The sequence below is a fragment of the Notamacropus eugenii genome, chromosome X, assembly GCF_028372415.1.
Source record: "Notamacropus eugenii isolate mMacEug1 chromosome X, mMacEug1.pri_v2, whole genome shotgun sequence".
Classification (NCBI taxonomy): domain Eukaryota; kingdom Metazoa; phylum Chordata; class Mammalia; order Diprotodontia; family Macropodidae; genus Notamacropus; species Notamacropus eugenii.
The window spans coordinates 98,822,623-98,846,248 of record NC_092879.1 but is presented as its reverse complement, the minus strand read 5'-3'; the positions used below and the strand labels follow the sequence as shown (position 1 = coordinate 98,846,248).

The following is a 23,626-nucleotide window of genomic DNA, read 5'->3' as shown; positions in this document are numbered from 1 at the left end:
CTGTACCCCCCATGGGTCCCGAGGAGGGACCGTGGCATTGATTTCTTTTTCAACTATTCAAAGTAAATACCCTCAGAAGGCACAGATCAGTGTAAAGTGTTAGCCAGCACCTGGCACAGCTCAAAGGCCTTCTCTGACCAACACATTAGTGACATCACATACATACAAATAAAATGGAATGGGAAAACAAACTGCCCATTCCCAGGCAGGCTAGGCAAGCGTGCTTTGCACTCCTCCTCCCAACCTGCCCATTACTCAGCTTCCTTAACTACCAACTACAGGAATTCTTTCTAGGTACTAAAAAGCAAAACTGCGAAAAGGAGAATAACTCCTTATTCTATATATTCTATAAGCAAATGCAGAAAAGCCTCAGGTAGAGCATAGGGTATTTATCATGGGCACTGCCAGCTGCTCCAACTCTCAAGCCCACTTACTGGGCATGGGAAGCTCTCTCAGGTAAGGGCTAGAAGGCACTCTTGAACTCAGTAGCTGAGTAGCAATACTTCCTCCCTCCTTGAGCAGTGACTGGAGAATTACAGAAGAGAGCTGGAGGCAGAAAAAGAGAAGCTACAAGAGGGCAGGCCGTGGGGACAATGACCAGCAGAAGGGGATGGTTTATGCCAAGAAGCCTTGGCATCTTCCCCAGGGAGGGTAGGAGGGTAGGAGGCTGTTGTTTTCTACCCTCGGGCACCTCATCTGCCCCTGGAGAATAAGAGGGGAGGGAAGGCACTTCACAAAATTTTATTTAATTTCTAATCAAAACACTGGAACTGTTTCTTCTTAAAAAGTTTAGTTTTTTCTTAAAATGACATGAGTTCAGACAGACAGAAAGAAAGGGACAAACATCTTGACAAGGAGAAGGAGACAGAGACAGGCCAAAATATTTACAGTCTATTTACAAGGCTAGCCTTGGGCTTCCCCACAGGGGTCCTTCAGTCTTCAGTCTGAGTTCTTCAGAATCTCCTCCAGCTTCAGCATATCCAAGGTAGGAGTTTTAGCGACTTCAAAGAAGATTCTGTAAGAATTAGGGGAGGCAGGAAAGGCAGTTCAGAAATCACCCAAGATATCTCAAACTTGATTTTTCTAGCATTTTTTCAGGCTTTAGCTTCCTTCTTATTAACATTATAAATACACCCAAATCAAATATGAAAGGCTCTGGCATATTTTAATGGTTTATATATCTAGTTCTCACCATCACATGGTACATTTAACAAAAAGGGATCATGGACTAGGGAAGAAACAAACCTCCTTTTCAGACCATAACACAAAAATAGTAATAAAGGAAAGAGAAATCAAAGATACAGGTGTGAATGGGGGCTTCTGGTTCAAGGCTAGATCACAGAAACAAAATTATCCTAGAGAGGATAATTCATTTATATGAAAGACTATAAAATGTAGAGATAAAACAGGGCCCTTCTTTAATATGACCCAAAGTTTCTAAAAGCAAGAGCTCTGCAATCAATAAACACAAACTTTCCACCAGATATGAGTAAGATAGCAAGATTGTCCCTTTCTCACCATTACTTGACATAGTCCTAAAAATGCTAGCTCTCGCTGCAACCTGAGAGAAATGCACGGTCATGCCATTGACAAAAAGAGCACCAACGCATCTCTGTTGGCAAGGGGAAGAATGTTTTATAAGAAGAAAACTCAGAAGAGGCAGGAAAGAAACTAATCATCAAGACAAATAGTGAAGTAGCAGAGGACGAAACAGATGGATAAAGTTATTTCTGTCGAACCGCCAGCCAAAAACCCAAGGATGAAGGACACATGGAGATGTAAGTTACAAAACTCGTTATAAAAATAAAGGAGTCAAGAAATCAGACTGGTCATAATTGGGTCCAGTCCAAAACACTCAATTAATTTAATGATTTAGTCCTATTATCCAAAGTCAACATACAAGGAGCTACAGTATAAAACTTGACAAAAACAGTTTTGAGGAAGCGAAGATTTCACATCTCAACAGAAACAATAAACGGGACTGTGAAGAACAATGATAATCACAACGACTTTTCTGGTTAAAGAAAAAAAGGGGGGTAAAAAAAAGTCAATCAGAGATTAGATTTAGACCCAACTCCCCCCCCCCACCCCTGCTCAGTGTTCAATGAATGACAAACCACAGACTAGGTGGGGAAGAGCATCCTATTGGACCAGAAAAGTTTTCTAGAAAATAGAATTAATTTAGAGCTAAAGCTCCGAAGGGATCCTCAACCTACATACGAAAGGTCCCATCATTTAAAAATTCAAGAACAGAAGAGAGATATCTTATTTGTCCTCATCTGTAAAATGGGGCTAGGTCTATTATGAGGACCAAATAAGCACCTGAGCACAGTGCCTAGCACATGGTAGGTAGGCACTTCATGTTTATGACTGATAACGGAAGAGTGCTTCCTAACCTTAAAGCTTTGAAGTGCCCAATGTTAGCTGCTGTTTATTACTATTTCTACTTCTACTACACCTCCTTTTCCTCCTCCTCCTCCAACATGCAAACATTTGGGACAGAGACAAAGAAAAAACACCAAGGTAATCAGAATAAGGAGAGAAACTTGATTGGAGAAAAAAAATCTTGGTAAGCACACATGCACACACACATGTAAATGAAAATACTGCTAGACAGGTCAGTTACAATGACTCATCTTGATCCCCACTCCCAAAAACAATACATGTCCCTCCTTCCTCTCCATAAAGATTGGTAACTTAAGGGTACAGAACATTTCATCTCAAATTAACTAGAGTTGTTTTGGTTGAAGGATTCAATGATTATTTATTAACGTTGGGAAGTTATCTTTAAAGGATAAAGGGGTCCCAATGAGCCTTGTCTTCCCTTACGGGTAGACTTGCAGAGAGGAAGGCTTTTACTGTGTTCCTTTTAAGGAGACAGTTATGGCCCAGGTGACAAACTTTGAGGGTGGTACATAGCTCCCTTCATTGTCTACTCCACTGGCTAAAATCAGAAAAGGAGGTTCAAAAAGAATAACATGTGGAAGCCAGAAGCTATTAGCACTCCTCACATGAGCCAGAAAAGTTACCCCTTTTGGTCTCCAAAGCCTTTTCCCAACAGACAGCCCAGCCTCTTACTTGTGAGAGTACTTGGTGCGCACGGCCTTGAGTTTGTCATAGCGCTGGTAAGTCAGCAGGAAGTTGAGTCTCTTGACCAAGGAGAAGAGATCTGTGCTCTGGTATCCACTGTAACGTTCTAATGCGGGAGTCTAGAGTAAGGAAGCAGAGCAGTCTTTGTGAGCCCAAGGGGGTGGATGGGACCTTTCCTGAGCCACACCAGGGACACTGAATTTGAGGGAAACTGCCTACCCTACGTTCAAGTCTCCTAAATCTGTGCCCCAAAGGCCTCTCCTGTAGAAAACAGCACATATTCCAATTACCATGTCGACTGACCACTTGAAATATCTTCTGAGTCTTCTCCCATCAATCAGCTCCTGGTTTGTGGTGGACTTTTTGATGATAGATATTGAGAATGTAATTCCCTCTACGTCTGTTTGGCTGTAGCCCACCCTGTGCTCCCACCCAAATGCTTACCCACTTTCCAACATTCTTCATCTTGAGAGCCAAGAAGAAACAGCTAGCAGCTAGCTTTGAGGCCCTCTCCTGGACATAGTCATACTCCTGCAGAGTCAACTCACAGATGAACCTGGCCAAGGTCAGAGTCTCCATGTTGACGTGGGCACACTAGAGATGGGGTCAATGAGAGAGTATCCCACTTTAGGAAATAATCAGATAGAGCATATCCAAAAGAAAATGATGAAGAGGTGACTCAAAACCATGCCACAGGAAGATATTGGAAGCTTGAAGAAACTGAGAAGGCAAGATTAGGGGATGCAGGGAGCTGGGGGTGGCACAGACCATTTTTGTAGTCTTGAAATACTTAAATACTTTAAATGCTGAAGGACAAAGAGATAGAAATTGCAGAGGAAGCTCTTTGCTCAATAAAGGAGCAACTCCCTAACAATCGAAATGTCCCAAAGTGGCTTGGGCCTCGTCAGGGGCGGGGAATGCTCCCCCTCATTGGGGGGTCTACAGGCAGGGATGTTGTAGGGGGAGAGCCTCCGAGATCCCTTACGTCGCTGAGATTCCGTCCCCATGAGTCAGTTCTCCTTGCCTAGAATCGGCATTTGGTCACCTAAAGGTACCTCCCAGGCCATGGTGCACAGGGTGGCTTGCAGATTAGCAATGGCCCTGGGCAAAATTACCCAAAAGAAGTACTACCTTGCACCCCTCTCTCCAGTCTCCTCATACTCATACTGCCTTCTGAATAATAACAGTATTTATATAACACTTTTAAGGTTTATGAAATGCTTTTTCATTTTATCCTTACAAGAACCCTGGGAGATAGGTGTTCTTTCCATTTAACAGATAAGGAAACTGAGCCAGAGAGAGATTAAATGACTTGTCCAGGGCTATATGGCTACTAAGTGTCTGAGGGTACATTTGAACTCAGGTCTTCCTGACTCCAGGTACTGGACTCTATCCACTGCGTCACCTAGCTAGCTCTCCCCCTGCCCTATGACACTCTCCTGAAATGTTGTCGTGTCCTGACTTAGGGAATTGGGAATGAATAAGCTGCCCCTAATCTTAGAACCTCGCTTCGTCCCATGCTAAAAGAGCCACCTATGGTAGAGAGAGGCCGATGTGACCTATAATGACTTCCTCTCACCTTGGCAAATCTGCGCAGGAAACGATAGGCAATAGGAATGTTAATGTCAAAGTTGAGGGTGTGGAGGATGCTGATTTCCATGGAGAGAAGCTCCTCTCGCTGATAAGCATCGTCACAGATATATAGGAAATCATCTATGCAGGGTGGGCAGCGTTCCTAAAGGCAAAGTTAAAAGAGTTACATGGGAGCAAGTATAGTGTCTATCCCCTTAGGCTAGGGTGCTCAAAAGAATGAGGAGAGGGGGAGGATAGAAGAAATCCCTAATTCTTGGCACAGGCCTTCACAGCCAACTCTGAAAGCCACTGATTGATCTGAAAGACTCATTAGAAACAAACACATTTTGAGGGTCTCAGAATAAGGCCTTAGTTGTTATTCCAAAACCCTAGAATTTCTTAATGCCTAGCCGAAGAAAAGGTCAGAAAAGGACAAGACAAGAAACTCAATGACCACCTAAAAAACGTGAGAGAAAAAGGGAACTCTGGTTACCAAGAAGGGGCCAAGGGAAAGGAAAAGCTATCCCTGGTAGGGAATATAACATGCCATTTCTTTGAAGTCACTTTCATTTCATCTATACTATTTCACATCACTGTTAACAAGAGGCAAACAGAGTCTCCAGCACATCAGATTGAAGCACATTTTCTCTGGCCGTAGTAAAACCCCCTGACGTCCTATGTGGGAACAGATATGAGATGGCAGCAAGCCTACATTGGAATCATCCTACTTGTACGTGACATGACATACATCCCTTACCCCTCGCACCTCCACCAAAGGGAATTTTGAAGGATGTTGGATACCCAGGAAATGGAGAAAATTCCAACCCTTACTACACTCAGTTATAGCAGCTTAACACTAGGTTCCTTTCCTGGGCAGGGCACATACAGAGTTCGGTAGAGGTGAAGAAGGCATTCAGGCCTCTCTATTTCTAGATAAGAAATAGTTCACATGATGCTTCTCTCAAGGTTGTATAATCACACCCAGGGACTCACCTCAAATTTGGATGCAATCAGGATAGCAGTGGATCCAATCAGTTGTAACTTGTCTCTCAAGCATACCACTTGCATCAAGTAGTGATCCACCAACTTCACTGCCAAGTACAGGGTCTCATGGGTCAGCTCAAAGTTCTCCTGAAAAAGGAGAACACATATTCCATATCTAAGTCCAACACGGTCTCTTCTGTCATCTAGGCTGTTTCTAGCTGCTTTTTGCTTCCTGCTACCAGTTGGTAAATACACACTCAAAGTATGTCATCAATAAGACCCAGAGAGGGCATTGGCTACAAATCAGAACTCAGACAGGCCTACAGTTCTCGGACAAAAAGGCTGGGAAAATGAGCAGAAATTGGCAGCCGTTTTCCTAGGAGACTCCTCCCAGGAACCCAGCCCAAGCGAAGAGATTCCATAAAGGCCTGTACCTGGGAGGTGTTCAGCCAAGTGCCATAGTTACTTACCTCAGTGCTACAAAAGGGAAAAGGTTGCGCGAAAGAACAAGACACAGCTTCTCCCTGTCACAAAACCCACAGTCCATAGTCCAATGGCACCTTAGCCTTCTGGGAGAAGCTGCAATTCCAGGCCATAAGAAAAGAGTGTGGGACATCAGCTTCTGGCAATTCCAAGAAGCCCTGAACATTCCATGCTGGATTTTACCCTAACCTTGCCAGCATCAGAGGCCTACCACAAGGCAATGATATCACCATTTACAGCCATGGTCCAGCAGGCCACAGGATTAGCCTTCTAAGGGAGGCTCTTCCCTTCAAGGCTTAACCTCTTCAACCAAACTTGTTCAGGCACCTTGGGCCACAACAATTCCACACACATACATACCCCAATTCTACAACAATTACATGTTGCCTTGTTATTTAATTTGTCTGTTTCTATCTTATCTCTAATTAGATTTTAAGTCCCTTGAGGGCAGAACTGTCTTCTACACCAAGGAAGAATTGCTGTGGCTAAAAAAATTCATTACCATGCAACCAACCAAGTAATAAGCTCTCTGGGTTTAGAAACAGACCATGGCTGTTTGTCAGTGGGCCCAGCTTAGGAGAATCTGCCACAGACTTAAGCACTCAGGGTCATCTCTTATGGCACAATAAGGCATTGGAGTAAGACAGCACTAGGAAAATAATCCCGACAAGACACTGTGCAGAGGCAAGGAGAACCGAGGGAGTTTTAGTTCTATCATTACAACCTTGGGCAAGTTAGCCTTTAACCCTCCATTTCCAGATCCATAGTTGGAAATAACTACTGTGCTCTCTAGTTCAAAACTATCTAGGATCAAATGGGAATGTATGAGAAAACATCAAATTCCACTAAAAGAAGGGATTATTCTCTAAAGCTATCACTCAAAGCTCAGAGGCCTTCTGCCAAAAACGCTGTTTGGACAAGATGGGTTTCAGGTGCCTGAGGAAGACCCCAGCCCCCAAACACTCTTCCTTACTGAAATGGTAAATCTTCTGGGGAGTCACGACACCAAGCCCCAAGCAGACATTTTTGTGAAGAAAGGAACCTGGAAAGGAAGGCGCTGACTATAGGTTTCGTGGGGTACAGGAGCAGAGAATGTGTTTACAGAGGCGGGTCAGCCTTGCTACCTACCTGTTCCTCCCAAGATGGGCACCAAGGAACCACTCTCTCTGAAACCTCTTCCCACAGGTCTCCCTGTCAGAGGCTGCCAGACTCACCTGCACCTCCACCATCCAGTCTACTAAGATGGCTCTCATATCCTTGCTGATGTCATGCTGCTTGACCATGTAGTTTGAGACTGGGAAAATTTCCTGGTAGTCAAGAGGAACAAAGCTGATTGAATCTACCATGACCAGAGCTGTGACCTCCCTCCCTCTGAGTCCTTCCTGGATCCAGATGCTACCTGAAAGGGCCCTTAGATCTGTGGTTCACATCTGCATGAGAAAGCGACAGAGAGGTGATGTGGCCTGGCCTGTACTTAAGGAAAATCTGATGCTAAGCAGAAGATGGACTGCAGTGGGGAGAGATCAGATATGTTAGTTACAAAGGTAGCATCAAAAGAGCTTGGCAACTGATTGGATATGGAGGGTAAGAAGGAGGAGTCAAGGAAGACACCTAGGTTTCCAGTCTGAGTGACTGGGAGGAAGGTGATGCCCTTGGCAGTAAGAGGGAAATTAGCAAGAGGAGAGGGTTTGCAGGGAAAGATAACGAGTTCAATTTTGGACATTGTGAATTCAAGATGTTGAGGGAACATTCAATTCCGTATGTCAAATAGGCAGCTGGAAATCTAAGTCTACAGGTCAGGAGACAAGTTCAGGCTGGATAAATATATCAGTAAATCATCTATACAGATGAGGATGATGACGGCTAACACTTACACAGTGCTCACACTGTGCCAGGCACTGTGTTAAGCACTTTACAATGATTATCTCATTTGATCCTCATAACAACCCTGGGAGTATGCGCTGTTATTTTACAGATGGGGAAATGGAGGCAAACAGAAGTTAAATGACTTGCCAAGGGTCACAAGGCTAGTAAGGAGGTTGAATTTGAATTCAGGTCTTCCTGACTGCAGGCCTGGAACTCTATCCACTTTCTCACCTACCTGCCAGATATGATAATAGAATCCATGACAGCTGATGAGACCACTAAATGAAATAGCAAAGAGGGAGAAGCGAAGGTCTAAGCTAGAGTCCTGGGGAAGATCCAGTAAAGGCATTTTCTATATATGCTTCAGCTACAACGACACAGAGGAACAGATAAATGCAGAAGCAGATGTGAGAATCCAGTTGTCTTCTCACTAAGCCAGACATTAAAGAGATTTGCAAAAATGAAAAAAAAAAGTTACTGTTCTCACTAACTTTTTTCTTTTGGAAATTTAATTTTTCCCCCATAAGATGTTATTTTAACATGTAATAGATTTGCTAATGTTATTTCAAATGAATTAATAATTTTAAAATCTTAAAAAAAAAGAGAGAGACTGAGGAGTTGTTAGATAGAAAGGTAGAAAGAGAACCAGGAGAGAACAAAGTCCAACGAGCCTAGAGAGAAGAGAGGATTCCACAGGAGTTGGTGAGGGACAGTGGCAAAGGCTGCCAGAGGCCAAGAGGAGAAATGGGGAAAGGGCATTAGGTTTAAAATGAAGAAAACCCCAGGAACTTTGGAGGTGGCAGCCAGGCTGCAGAGAGCTGAGGAGAGAGAGGAAAGAAGCGGAGGCACCAGTTGTAGACTGAGGAGCTCAGTCACAAAAGGGAGTGAGATCTGTGATGACAGCTAGTGGCAACAGAGGGATCGAGGATGGGGAAGACAAGGATATGTTGGAGATGCAGCCAGTAGATAAAGATTGTAGGTTAATGAGGGTGGGAAGGGGAAATCTGCTGGAGAAGATGGGATAGCATATGATCACTTGAGTATGTAGAGGAAATCTCCCTGGCAAGGAGAAGATGAGACAGGGATGAAGGAGGAGCGAGTGGAGGAAGATGAGGGAGAAAAGAGGGAGCTCTCAGCAAATAACCTTAAATTGTTCAGTAAGATATGAGGTAAGATTCTCAGCCAAGAGAGTAGGAGAAAGGGAGCCACAGGAGGTTTAATGAAGCAAGAAAACATTTGGAAAAGCCACTGTGGCAAACAGGACAGTCAATTAGAGAAGGGTAAAAGGACTGCCTTGCCACAGTGAGGGCCCAACTAAGATTATGAAACATAAATTCCTAGTGGGCCCAGTCAGCGTGGCTTTGTGATGCTATCCAGTTTTGTTCAGCAGCATGCAAAGAGCAGAGAGGGCAGTGGGTAGATCTTGGCAGGGCAAGATCAGCAACAGAAGGAGGGAGCAAGAGCCTCAGGAGTAGAGGACAGCATGGAGTTGAACTGGGTCACCAAGGGGTCAAGATGAGAAAGGGATAGGAAGCAGAACATAGCAAGGGCAGGAGGGATGGCCTGGGAAAGGCCTGAGGGGTCGAGGGATGGAAGTCATGGTGAAGATGGACAACAGAGTTAGGGGCTGCAAGGCAGAGGAAGAAGTAGAATGACAACAGATTATGATCACATAAAAGAATTACACCGTTAATGAAAAGATTTTGGAACATACAGAAAGAAGAAAAAAATTCCAATTATCAGGCAAAAATCAAGGGATACTATTTTATACACATGTAGGGTGTATAATAGATTATAATAAGATTATAAAAGCACAGATTTCTTACAACAGCCCCAGAAGTGAGGTCTAGGCTGGGTTCTCAAGCTATCTAGCTAGTTTCTCTTCCTGGTTTTGCCTCCTTGGTTCTAAAGACAATGGTTTTATGGGTCCTCAGAGGTTTTCAATGTCTTCAATTTACAGGCTTGAGAGGAGACTTGGAACATTATTTAAAAAAAAAAAAAAGCTAACACATTCCCCATTCTATTCCCCAGGCTCCTTAGCCACCTGTGTGTCACATACCTCTCTCTTTCTCATGTATCTGAAGATGTCCTTGGCATATTCTGTATTGGCATATAGGTCCTCTTCAACTTTTTCAGTATTCTCCATCCCAGGCATCTGCTGGAGTCACCAGAAGGCTCCATCAGGAAGAGGCACCTCTCAGGGGAGACTTAGAAATGTACCAAGTTTGATTCTTTGTCCCCTCCCCATCCTCCTACTAAGGTACTTCAAAGTCTAACCCCTTAGCAGGGTCAAACCTGAACTCCTCTGAAGTGTGGAACAGGTCACAAGGTCTAGTAACTACTGCTCTGCATACTTAATACATGATTGAACTGCTGAAAGAACTCCATCCTTGGACATGCCTGCAGTACTACAGAAGCCAGGCATCTCTTTGGGGGAAAACCTACCAGGACAGGATGCTTTGATGCTGCTAGGTCTCCTTACTGCTAGATCAGCCTACCCTGGAACCCCGTCTGTCTCCCTGCATTGCTTGCTAGCGTTTAGTCTATACCTTTTGGTGGGGTCAAATGTATTGCCTTTCTTCCCTTTCCCAACTCAAGTCTCCTCCCACCTTCTAAATCTTCTCTGAGGCTGGTCTACATACATGATGACTTCCCTTTCTCCTCCTTGCCAAACTATAACCCTCTAATTCACAGCTCAAAGTCCACCTCCTCGAAGTCTTCTCCCTTCATCTTCTACCAGTATTCCAGGGGTCATACAGGTAAGTATTCCTTGGTCTTTCTGATAATTGATCATGAATCTGATCATTGCTGAAATCTGATTAGACTCTGTATTCCCCTAGGGAAAAGAAGCATGCCCTTCCTCTCAAACCTGAATTATTTAGCATCATTCAGTGGGGGCTTAAATACCTACTGAACATGCTCATCAATAACTAAGAACTTAAGGGCAGCCTCATTTGGGGACAGATTTGTACCAGAAGCCAAGGAGCATGGTCTGTTGAGCCCAGACCTTCAGTAGCCCCTCCCAAAAGAAATCAGTGCTTGGTTCATCTGGCTGTGGACAGATTCAGAAATAATCTTAAGCACTGTCATCCTCCGGCTAGGAGTGAAGGAAAATCTCCAAGAGCTCCAAGTTTTCCTTTCTGAGACTTTCATGGATGCCCCAAAGGTCATTTCAGCTAGTCAAGGAATAAGAAAAAAAATGGGGGACAAGGGGAAAGAAGAATACCTTGCTTGGTCCTGGTTGTACTGCAGCTGAGGCCCCTTCAACAACGGGTCCTTCCTGCACTAGCACAGGCTTCTCCTCTTTGATAGGCATCAACCCTTCCTTGACAGTGGGCTCAGAGCTGACAGAGGCCTCCTCTGGAAGAGATTTGGACCCAGACCTGTGGGAGAAACCAGAGGTAGGCCAAAGTGTCCTAGGAGCCTTGGCCACTGTCTCATTGGGAAAGAGCATGAAAGGTGATTTCTGATGCTGCTTCTTAGGGAACCTGACTGGGAAAAGGGCCTCAAAACACAGACAGATCTTCTCTAAACCCCACCCCACCCTTCCTCCATTCCCATGGTTACCATGCTCAATAAATAGGCCAGGCAACAGAATGGGCAGACTCTGCCAGAGGTCTTTAACCTCTGTCATCTTTATTTCTCCCCATGGTCCATGATTACCCATGGCAGAGGAGGAGGTGGCACGCATGGTTGAGCTTAAGGAGTGTGTGGGAAGAAGGGCAAGACAGGCAGTGGAAAACGCCTTGGACCAGGGAAGGGTTCTGGTTCTACAGGATAAAGAGGGGCTGATGATATCTAGACCCAAAGCAGCGGATGTCAAGCCAGAATTCAGGGCTGGTGCAAACAGAGCCCAAGTTTAGAAATCTCAACATGAAAAGTCATTGAGAAGGAAGGAAGATACTAAAAGATTCTAGGAGCCTCATTTCCTATGTGAGTAAAGAACCTGGCAGATTCAAGCTGTGATATGCAGAGAAAGCCCTGCTAGATCACATAGAAAAACAGCCTTCCTAATAGGGCCTTGCATATGGTAGAGACTTAAAACAGTTTGTTGAGCTGAAATGCCAGGCGGAACCCTTAATCTAGAGGCTAATGCCAGATCAAGTTCTTAAGATGGCCAAGCCACGTGGAGAGCTGAACGGCTAATTTGGTCTGCACTGCCTAGCAGACAACATGGACTCGAGTAGATTGAGATCAGATTGTGGGGCAGGAGGCCAAGAATATAATTATAGGGATATGATATAAAGCAATATGGTCCCTTCAGGGGAAATGTTAATGGCCAGGTCAGAAAAATAAAGCAGCAGAGATCAAGTTAAATAAAAGTTGGAGGGGTGAAGGGAGGGGGAAGACTGGCTGGCCATCAGGACAGTTCTAGGCCCCTCCATACAAAGGTAGAGAGCAAGAAATAATCCAAGAACAGGAATAGGTAGGGCCAGTAAAAGAAGGGTTACTTTTGAACAGCAAAAATCCAACTGCTCTCAGGAGGGGTGGCAAACTTTTGATTATTTTCTGCAAGGTTTCCCAAAAATTAACATCGCCTACACTCTCACAAACCAGCCATGAAAATGGCGAGTGAATTCCTAAGAGGTAAGCACACAGCCCCTTTGCCAGTTTCCCAATCAGCTCAGGCACAGATACAACTTCACCTAAAATATTAGCCCCTAAGATTAACATGACAAAAACCATCGTGGCTTACTAAACTAATTCTCTGCTGCAGAATAGATGGCGCCCCCTAAACTTCAGGCTCTAGAGGGCTTTTCTTACTTTTTCAAGTTGATCTCATTGTTTTTGGAGAGATCATGAGCCACAGTGCTCCTAAGTGTCTTCTTAGCAGTCCCCTTGACCACCTCCTTCTTGGACTGTGTAGGCTGATTCTGGTGAGCCTGGAAAAGAAAGTGGACAGAAGCATTGCAATTCTAACAGGAAAACCACTCCTCAGGAAAGTAAAGTTCAATTAAGAAGGTTCGAGTAACACTAGTTAGAAAATTTGTCTTTATCGTGTCTGATTCAAATCATTGCCTGGTTAGCTACCAGACTCAGGGTAGCATTCTGCATCCTTGACTTGCCTATTTAATCTATGGGCCAAGAGGCAGGAGGAAACGAAATCCTTACTTACACCCCAAAATGAAAAGGACAATCAAGTTCTACTACCATGGCCTACTTCTGAGGTTAATTAATTAAACCACTCAAGTACATCTAGATATACCTTCTAGTTCCTTCTCTTCTGGCTTGAGTCTACTTACCACTCAAGGTGTCATCTTAACGCATTGTTAATCTCAGCAGGTCACATTAGGCTAACTGTAAACCACTAAGGTTTAAATTAAATATCTTATTATAGTAGCAAGAGCAGGAAGTGACCAAATTGCTAAGGTTAAAGTTAGAGGAAAAACAGAGGACACTAGACTGCAGGGGCCTCATATGCAACACCAGTTGAAGGGGCCAAAGAAAGATTCATCCATCACCCCTCGATGCTGGACGGTTACCTACCTGCACATCGCCAAGGTAGAATCCTAAGTTCTGGACCGAAACTATCCCTCCCTACCCTTCTCTGTCATACAAGAATCAAAAGGACATCCACAGACGTGCCACTGTTTATGTCCCAGAACTGCAAGGCCTGCCTCTGAGAACTAGTTTTATAAGAGGAGACCATATGTAATCTGGTTCAGCTAAAGCCCTTAGACTCCCCTGTCCTACATGTCTGTTTAGAAATCACAAAGGGACCAGACACTTCTAGGACTGTCCCAGGAGAACCCCAGTAATTGCTCTGGAGGAATGTTCCCCAAGCTCCCTTTGTACAAACTTCTACCTGCTAAAGTACCCTGAGCTTTCCCTAGGGCAAGGTTTCTTCACCTTGCTTGGGGCATAGACCCCTTTGGTGATAGTCTGGCAAAGCCTGTGGACCTTTCTCAGAATTAAAATAGGATTATCAGAATATTTCTTTAAAACACTTTCACGGAGCCCATGTTGAAAACCCCTGCCTTAGGTAGATGTCAAATGTTATAATATCACCTTAGCAGTTCTACTTAACAGGAGGCAAGGAAACTAACTCGAGTGCGATCGGAAGGTTATCTAGCCTCCTTCTTGTGACCATGTTCCCTTGACTGCTGAACTTGGACATTTACATCAACTGGCACAAGTTGGATATGTTGACAAGAAACACAGGAAGATTCCAAAATAAGTACACCGTCTCCAAATGCAGCATGGTATCTATTCTACCTGATAAGCCAACACTGGGAAAAGGAAAGACCTCATAACAGAGAAAGCAATCCTCCAATCCCACCCCTGCCCCACCTCTCTGCAAAGTACCCTAAACTTAAATCTAAGCAAAGGTCACTCAGAGCCCTGAGCCTGATTTGACTTCATAAGCACACAAAGAAAGACCCCACTAACATTTAGTTCCAAACAGAAAGGGAGCCTCAGGGCCTAGTCCAACAGTCAGGAAGAGCAGGACAGCAAAGGGGCTAAATTCCAGCTGCTTTGAGGCAGAGAGTTCATCAGCCATCACCTGGTTAGAAGACACTGACAAGCCAAGACACAACCAGGCTACTCACATTGGTGAGATCTCCAAAAGCTGATCGCTTTTTGGGTGCTCCCTGTGGTGAAGATGGTGATCTCTTTGCCTGGCTATTTTCCTCCTGTTGAAGAAAATATATGGGTAACAACATCTGGGCCTACCAGCATGGAGATCCATGCTCACCTTAGGGTCTCAGGAGACACATCAGAAACACAACAACGGAAAAGTGAGGTTCACACAGCCAAGGACACACAAAGACACACACAGCCACGCCCAAAAGAGGCGATCACTGGCTAAGCAGACACAGGATTCACGAGCACTGTAACACGAAGTATCTGACAACCAGCGGCCCTAGTCACAAACACTCAGTTTGATAGTCTCTCCCCACTTATTTTTCTTCCCCGTTTTCCGGCCTCCTGGTACCAAGTTTCCACATGCTGTGCGAGGCCTATATTCCGTGCTTCTCCACCCCACCCCACCCTGACCCCCACCATTCCTTTCTTCCTTCCCCCATTCTGACAACTCTACCACAGGTAGATTACCTGATTAAAAGAATTCAGAGAAAGATATAAGTCCAGATCTAAGACTTCCTGGGTAAGCAACAAGAGACACATAACACAGAGCACTTTACAAACCTTCAGGTGCACTTGATGATGACGTTAAATGGGAGGCAGACTGGGCTAATGGCCTGGCACACAGTAGGGCTATCATTAACAATGATGTTATTACTGTTAAAAGTACATCTAGATCAGGCCCTTTAATGAAGGGACTGCATAAAGCCCAAGATCGATGACAGAGAAGTCCAATATGTCCTCAAATATTTATAGGAACATTCTTGGAAACCACAAAGAACTAAGGGAAAAGTGAGGGGCTGCTGATGGGGAGATGGCTAAACACATGGTGGTGCCATGCATGCCAGCCAATGATAAACGGGAGAACTCAGAGAAACCTGGGAAAACCCGTATTGATAAAAAGAAAATAAATCTAGACCAACTGATAGCATGACTACAGTCATGCAAATGTTTGCATTATCAGAACTCAGGTTACCCCCAAGAGGTCACAGTTCTGACCAGCCCCTTCAGCACAAAGGTGACAGATTGCAGGGAGTAGACTGGTGGAAAAGCCATCCCGCACAAACACTATTGGTTTGGCTTTTGCTAAATTGGTTTTTTTTGTTGGAAGAAAGAGGGGTATGTGTGTGGGGAGGGAGGGGGGTGTGTGGGTATGTGTAGTTATTAGAAAGCAGTGCACAAAGGAGAGCTTTTATTGGGAGGGGGTTGTCTGGGTAGTGATGATGATGCCAAGATAATAATAAATAATGTTAACAGCTAACATTTATATAGCACTTACAGTATACCAAGTACTGCACTAAAACGCTTGACAGTTATTATCTCATTTGATCCTCACAACAACCCTAGGAGGTAGGTGCCATTTTACAGATAAGGAAACTGAGGCAAGCAGCGATGAAGTGACTTGCCCAAGTCACACAGATAGTAAAAGTCTGGAGTTGGATTTGAATTCTGGTCAGCGCTGTATTTACTGGGCCACTTAAGCAAGGTCAAACGAACATTTAATAAATGCACAGAAGAGGGAAGGAAGTTCAGAGGGATACAAACAATCAGGACGATTTTGGAACTATCAGGTTAAATTGATTATATACTTATATGTCAATAGATTCATAGTTTTATATATAAACCTCTTTTTCGGTCCTTCTTTACATATGAAATAATATTTCTTAATGTCCATCAAGTTCATAAAAAGACATTTTTAAAAAGAACATGACCAGAAGACAAAAAGCATGAATAAAATCTAATTTTTTAAAAAATAAAACACATACAGATGGGGGGGGAGGGGTGCGCATACAGCGTCAGTGAACAGACTGGAGAGAAGGGAGAGAGCAAGCCAAGCTCCTGGCTAACCTTGTCCACGTCTCTAAGTGCTTCACCTCTAGTACTCTCCACCGTTTGAGTTTGGCTGGATCGGAGTCCCTTGCCATGGGCAGGCCTGGAGCTTCGAGGCACTGGCATCTCCCACAGATTCAGCAATGGCTTGCTCCCCCACACTCCTGCTGCAATCAGAAAGGCACAAGCTGCAAAGGCCCCTGGGAACAGTCATCACTGAGTTAAAAGAGAACGTATTATTATCTCTGGACACCAGGAATTCGTATCTATGAGACACAGTTAGGGCCTTCAGTACTGAGTCCAGAAACAGTTTCATCTGCCCTAGAAACAGGATTGATGATTTAATTATTTTGAAGGGACTGTATAAGAATTCACATTAGCAACATACACCAATAGTCTCTAGGACCAACCAGGGTCACTTTTCGCAGACTGAGTCTGCTTCTTCCAAACAGCAATGCTGAATGGGCTAACACAACATTTAAAACTTTTTATTCCAAAAAGTAAAGGAGACAAACTGTTGAACAGACACCAAAGCATTGTCACCTTGGCTTTGTTCAGACCTTTTGCAGTGCCTGGAATATTTGGAACCTGGTTTATTTTTGCTTTAGAATTTCTCCCAGTCCTCCCCTCTATTACCTTCCCTGGTCTCTCTTGGAAATTTATGAGTGATCAGGTTATTCCAAGCCCCAAAGTTAACTATACCAAGTTCCATTGGAAGGGTCCCTTTCCTTCAGCGGAGAGCGGTAAAAGTAACTTCTCCCACTCACTAAAGCTCATGTATATGACAAAGAAGACACTTAATAATGGAGATGCAGCTGCCAGATCTCCAGATTATTTTTCCAGAGAAGATAAGGGGAAATTTTATTAAAGTCACTAAGCAGCCAACAAAGTGTTTCTCTGTTGGGGGTAGGAGGACAGACTCAACCTGGGCTCCCCATCCCCTAGGCTTTGAATCTACACCTGCACCTGCAGGGGGCAGCATTCTCATCTGCCCCCACAGCTACAGCCACACTCCTCTCTGGGTCCTGGTCCTGTCAAGCCCATAAAGCCAGACAAGTCTAGCTATCCAAAGAGTTCATGGACCTCAGCTTAGGAACCCCAGCAACACACAGCAAGGAACTGTTAGGTTGCACATGTATAACAGCATTTCAGTGAGAATGCAAGAACATTTATATAAAGTATGAATGGTTAAAGTTTGTATAGAGTAAATACAGGGTGCCCATCCCTGCTAAGGGTGGTGGCACTGACATCTGATGCCCTCGTGGCAAAAGGACCACAAAGCTACCAAGCTGAAAGGAGCAAATGGCAGGACCCTTGACCCTTAAAATGGGGAAGAGATTTATCCAAGTTACTGGTTATCTTTTTAAAATTAAATTTTATTTATAAAATAACAAATAGAAGTAGAGTCCAGATGGTGGAGTAAAGCTAGGAACTTGGCTGACTGAGCTCTCCCAAATTCCCCTCTAAACATCTTTAAAACAACACCTCCCCAAAAATTGTGGAACAGAACTAACACAAAGTCAGGGTGACACAATTTTCCAGCCCAAGATAATTTAGGAGGGCAGCAGGAAAGGGTGGAGTACAGCCCAGACCAGGCTCCTGCCAGCCAGCAACAGGTCTTGGGGACATGGGCATGGTAGTTTTAGGAACTCTCAACCCATAAATGGTAAGGGAGTGAGACAATTACTCTGAAGGAGAGTACAGGGAATTCTTTGTTGGTGCTGGGTGGAGTACTCTGTTGTATAATTCCTGGTCACAGTCCCGGGGGCGAGGAGGTAGCACTAAGTGAACCAGCATTTGTGGCCCCAGGGGAGTAGGGATCCTGGTCACAGTTCAAGGGAGGAAAAGAGTGCTTGCAGTAGCTCAAAGATCAAAGCACAGGCCAGGAGAGCAGTGACCACACCTCTCCTTAGATCATACTACCTTGGAAGAACAGAAATCTTATAGACCATCCTCCTTCCTCTTTCTCCCCTCCCCCTTCTCCCCCACCACCTTCCAAACTAGCTCTGAAAACAGCAGCACAAAAAATCTAAAATTTAGGATAGTGCCCTCTCCACCCTAGGAGCAGAGAACCCAACTTTAACATAAAGTTAAAAGTCAAGAAACTGAGTGGAAGATGAGCAAACTACAAAAAAAGAACCTGACTATGGAAAATTACTGTGGTTACATGGAACATCAAGACAGAAATGCAGAAGACAACTAAGTCAAAACAACTACCTACAAATCTCAAAGAAAAATATGAACTGGACATAGGCCCAAAAAGAAGTCCAGGAAGAGCTCCAAAAGGATTTTAAAAATCATATTAGAGCAGTAGAGGAAAGACTGGAGAAGAAATGAGCATGATGCAAGAAAATCATGAAAGAGTCAACAGCTTGGTAAAAGAGGCACAAAAATTCACTAAAGAACTCCTTAGAATTGGTCAAATAGAAAAAAGGTGCAAAAGCTCACTGAAGAAAATAATTCCTTAAAAATTAGAACTGGGCAAGTGAAAGTTAATGACTCCATGAGATATCATGAAACAAAACAAAATTAAAAGAATGAAAAAATATATGAAAATGTGAACTATTTCACTGGAAAAACAACTTACTGGGAAAATAGATCCAGGAGAGAATTTTAAGAATTATTAGACTACCTGAAAGCCATGATCAAATAGACATCATATTTCAAGAAATTATCAAGGGAAACTGCCATAAAACCAGAGGGCAAAACAGAAATTCAGAGAATCCACCAATCACCTTCTGAAACAGATCCCCAAACAGAAAGCTTCCAGAGAATTTCCAGGTCAAGGAGAAGATATTGCAAAGCAGCCAGAAAGAAACAATTCAAATTCATGGAGCAAGAGTCAAGATCACACAAGATTTAGCAGCTTCTACATTAAAGGATCAGAGATCCTAGAATATGATATCCCAGAAGATGAAGAACCAGAAATAACCTACCCAGCAAAACTGAGTATAAGCTTTGCAGGGGGGAAAGTGGGCATTTAACAAAATAGAGGACTTGGAGCTGAATAGAAAATTTGACTTTCATATACAAGACTCAAGAGAAGAATAAAAAGGTAAACATGAAAGAGAAATCATAAGGGACTCAAAAAGGTTAAACTGTTTGCAGTCCTGTATGGGAAGATGATACTTATTCACTCTTGGGAAGTTAGAAGGAGTATACTTAAGCAGAGGGTACCAGTGTGAGTGAAGAATGATAATTGGACAATTTCAAAAAAATTAAGGGGTAAGAAAAAGAAATGCACTGGAGCAAGGGAGAGGTAGAATGGGGTAAGTTATCTCACATCAAAGTGGCTCAAAAGGAAGAGATTTTACAGTGGAGGGAAGTTGGGGAAGGTGGTAGGCAACACTTGAAACTTACTCTCATGGGAATTGGCTCAAAGCCAGAATAATATCCACACTCAGCTGGCTACAGAAATCTATCTTGTCCTACAGGGAAAGTAGGAGAGGATGAGGACAACAGAAGGGGAAGTAGTAATAGAAGGGAGGGCACACTGAAGGAGGCTGTGGAGAGAAACAAAATGTTTTTGAGGAGGGATGGGGTAAAAGGAGAGAGAGAGAAGGATAAAGAAAGGGGAAAGAATAGGATAGAGGAAAATACAGCTACTAATCATAACTGTGAATGTGAATGGGATGAATGCACCCATAAAACAGAAGCAAAGAGCAGAGCAGATTAAAAACCAGAATATGACAATATGTTGTTTACAAGAAACACACCTGAAGGAGAGAGACACACACAGAGTAAAAGGAAGAAGATGGAGCAGAATCTACTATGCCTTAGCGGATGTAAAAAAAAAAAAACAATAAAAACCAGGGGTAGCAATCATGATCTCAGAGAAAGCAAAAGCAAAAATAGATCTAATTAAAAGAGATAATCAGGGATAAATACATTTAGCTAAAAAGTACCACTGACAATGAAGTAATATCAATACTAAACATACATGCACCAAGTGGTATCGCATTCAAATTCTTATAGAAATAGTTAAATGAAAATCGCAATTGTATGGCAGTGATTGTTAAACATTACAAAATAAAAAAATAAAAAAATAAATAAATAAAAAAAGAAATAGTTAAATGAGTAGCAGAAGGAAACAAAGAGATAGTAAAACTATGCTAAGTGGGGGACCTCAACTTTCCCCTCTCAGAACTAGATAAATGTAACCAAAAAGCAATAAGAAACAAGTCAAGGAGATGAATAGAATTTTAGAAAAATTAGATATGATAGAGCTCTGGAGAAAACTGAATGGGAATGGAAAGAAATACCTTTTTCTCAGCAGTACATGACACCTACACAAAAATTGACTATGTATTAAGGCATAAAACCCTCACAACCAAATATAGAAAATCACAAATACTAAATGCATCCTTTTCAGATCATAATGCAATAAAAATTACATTCAACAAAGGGCTATGGAAACATTATAAATTAATTGAAAACTAAATAATCTAATCCTAAAGAATGATCTCAAAGAACAAATCAAAGAAACAATAATTCCATTAAAGAGAACAAGACAACATATCAAAATTTATGGGATACATCCAAAGCAATACTTATGGGAAAAGTTATCTCTCAAAATGCTTACATGAATAAAATAGAAAAAGAACAGATCAATGAATGGAACATGCAACACAAAAACTACAACAAGAATAAATTAAAAATCCCCAATTAAACACCAAATGAAGAATCCTGGAAATCAAAGGAAAGAATAATAAAAATAAAAGGAAACCACTAGGAGCTGGTTTTATGAAAAAAAATAGATAAACCAATGGTTAATTTGATATTTTTTTAAAAGAAGAAAACCAAATTACCAGTATCAAATGAATTGACCACCAATGAAGATAAAATGAAAGTAATTATTAGGACCCATTTTGCCCAATTATGTACCAATAAATCTGATAATCTAAGTGCAATGGATGAATATTTACAAACATAAAAATTGTATGGATCAACAGAAGAGGAAATAGAATGCTTAAATGACTCTATCTTAGAAAAAAAAATTGAATAAGCCATACATGAGCTCCCTAAGAAAAAATCCGCAGGTCCAGATGGATTCTACCAATCATTTCAAGAACAATTAATTTCAATACCATACAAACTATTTGGAAAAACAAAATAACAAAAATCTATTTTCTCTTGGGAGGAAAAGCAAAACCCTGGCAAAAGATAAAAAAGCAATGCAATTTCAAATCCTGAGGGTTTGAATCATTAGATTCAAAGTATTACCAGGTTTAAAAAAAACCCAGCATAAATCCAAGACAAAGGAATGAAGGGAACTAGAAAACTCTGCTGGGATGGCACATGAAGCCCCAAAGGCCATGGGCCAATGCCTCATGGGTCACAACAAGGTTAGCCAAACTAGGGTCATTCCACTACTCCTTTACTATCCTAACTAGTTCATTCCAGTGGCCTCCAGACGATGACTCCCCTGGCCAAGCTTGGGGTAGTTATATCATCCAGTCCAGGAAAAGTGAAGGATCAGAAGAAAAAGAGGTCAAAAGCCAGGGCCCCTCGCCCTCAACAGCCATCTGTAGAGGGGAAGTAGGAGTGGCCCACATGCCAAAGACACAATTCAAAGGAAGAGCACATGAAAAAACAGGAGGCAACATTAACAAACCCAATAAAAAATAATCAAAAACAACAACCAAAGATCAGCCATTTGGACTGAGTTTCAAATCTCCCAATTCCAACAGTCATTTTAGATGAGGAAAATGAGGTTCCATTATGTAAAGTGTAACTTTGAAATAAGTTCAAAGGTTGAGGGGGTGAAAGGAAAGGGGGCCTAACTTTGCTGGGTTTTCTTTACTTTACCCCACTACTTTACACCAAAGAGAACACCCAAGGTCCCCAAGGTGAGTGTGTGCCCAGCCACTGAGTCAGGGAGGGATGGCACGATGCACAAATGGGTGTGGAGAGAAAAAGAGTTGAAGAAAGGGGGGAAGCTAAGGAAAACTGAAAAGAGGGGGAAGAATTGCAGAGGAAAAAAGGGACAAGGCAGTAAACAAGCAAAAGTAGAACTGGCTGAATAGAGGAAGTGGGAGAAGAAGGGATGGGGTAAATGAGGAAAAGCAGAACTAAGGTAAATACAGGGTAAGGAGAGGCAGGAGAGTTGAGGGAAAATGGGATAGGGAGAGGCAGCACAACTAAAGGAAAAAGAGGGCAAATGGAGGTGAATTAAGGTCAAATGGAATAAAGAGAGGCAGGGGGTCTAGGAAAAATGGGGAGCTAAGAAAGAATGGCATGAAGTGAAGGGGAAGTGAGGCAAAAATGAGGGGAAGCAAAGAAAGGGAGTTCAGGTAAAGTGGGGTGAGGAAAACACGGGTGAAGGGCTAGAGAGCTGCCATGAAAAAGGAGGAGCCTGAAAGGGCAGCTGAAGGAAGGGAAGAGAGAGTACAGGTCAGAATGGTGCAAAAAAGGTGAGTTGAGGTCAAAATAGGGTAAGGACAAGAAAGGGTAAAGGGAGGAGAGGAGGACAAAAAAACAGAGTGCCCAAAAAAATTGGCAGAGGTGAAAGTCGGCTGAAGAAAAGAAAGGGAGATGAAAGAAAAATAGGGCAAAGTGAAGTAAAAATGAGGTGAAGAAAAAAGGGGAGTTGAGGGAAAAGTGGGAAAAAGTAAAAATAAGGAAATAATATAACAATGGAGCAAACGGAGGTGTGGCACACATGGGGTTAAAAAGTGAAGTGGGTTAAAAATGGGATGAAGGAAAGGGGAACAGAGGTTAAGATGGAATAAAGAAAACATGGGAAACTGAGGTAAAAATGGGGGTGAGGTAACTAAGGAGTACGAAAGAGGGAGTGATGTAAAAGTAAAATGGAGGAAATCTGGGGTAAAAGAGGTGAAAGGAGGCAGAGCACGCAGGAAGGAGGGAGAGGTGGAGGGAAACAGAGCAGGAAGAAGGAGAAAATGGCCCAAAGAGAAAGGTAGAGCAGACAAAAAATGAGTTAAAGAAAGCTGATGAGAAACGGGGGGGGGGGGGGGGGGGGGGGGGGGGGGGGGGGGGGGAGGGAAGGAGGGATGAAGTCTCAGAAAAAGAGCCAAAGGGGAGAAAATGTGCAGGTAAAGGGGGAGGTGAGATAAAAGGAGAGAGTGCGGAAGGGAGGCAAAAGTGGGGGAAAAGAAGGGAAACTAAGGTAAGAGTGAGGAGAAAAAAGGGGGGGAAAGAACAGAAACTGACATGAGTGAGGCAAAGAGGAAAAACAAGGGAAACTGAGGTAAAC

General features: G+C 43.1%; 1 protein-coding gene across 9 annotated transcripts in view; it reads right to left on the bottom strand.

Annotated features, from left to right (window-relative positions):
* Positions 1-725: 725 nt before the first annotated feature.
* CCNB3 (cyclin B3) overlaps positions 726-23,626 on the bottom strand; it is a 27,196-nt gene continuing 4,295 nt past the window's right edge. Inside the window, exons 2-12 of one of the 9 annotated variants that reach the window (XM_072626816.1) lie at positions 16,429-16,577; positions 14,547-14,630; positions 12,760-12,878; positions 11,222-11,378; positions 10,055-10,153; positions 7,344-7,436; positions 5,656-5,793; positions 4,670-4,825; positions 3,535-3,684; positions 3,079-3,209; positions 726-1,015 (exon numbers count right to left, since the gene is read on the bottom strand). In XM_072626816.1, the coding sequence (XP_072482917.1) occupies positions 940-1,015; positions 3,079-3,209; positions 3,535-3,684; positions 4,670-4,825; positions 5,656-5,793; positions 7,344-7,436; positions 10,055-10,153; positions 11,222-11,378; positions 12,760-12,878; positions 14,547-14,630; positions 16,429-16,536 (1,311 nt within the window). In that variant the 5' untranslated portion in view covers positions 16,537-16,577 and the 3' untranslated portion in view covers positions 726-939. The remainder of the gene's footprint in view (positions 1,016-3,078; positions 3,210-3,534; positions 3,685-4,669; positions 4,826-5,655; positions 5,794-7,343; positions 7,437-10,054; positions 10,154-11,221; positions 11,379-12,759; positions 12,879-14,546; positions 14,631-16,428; positions 16,578-23,626) is intronic. The other 8 variants (XM_072626818.1, XM_072626817.1, XM_072626819.1 and 5 more) reach the window with 8 other exon arrangements.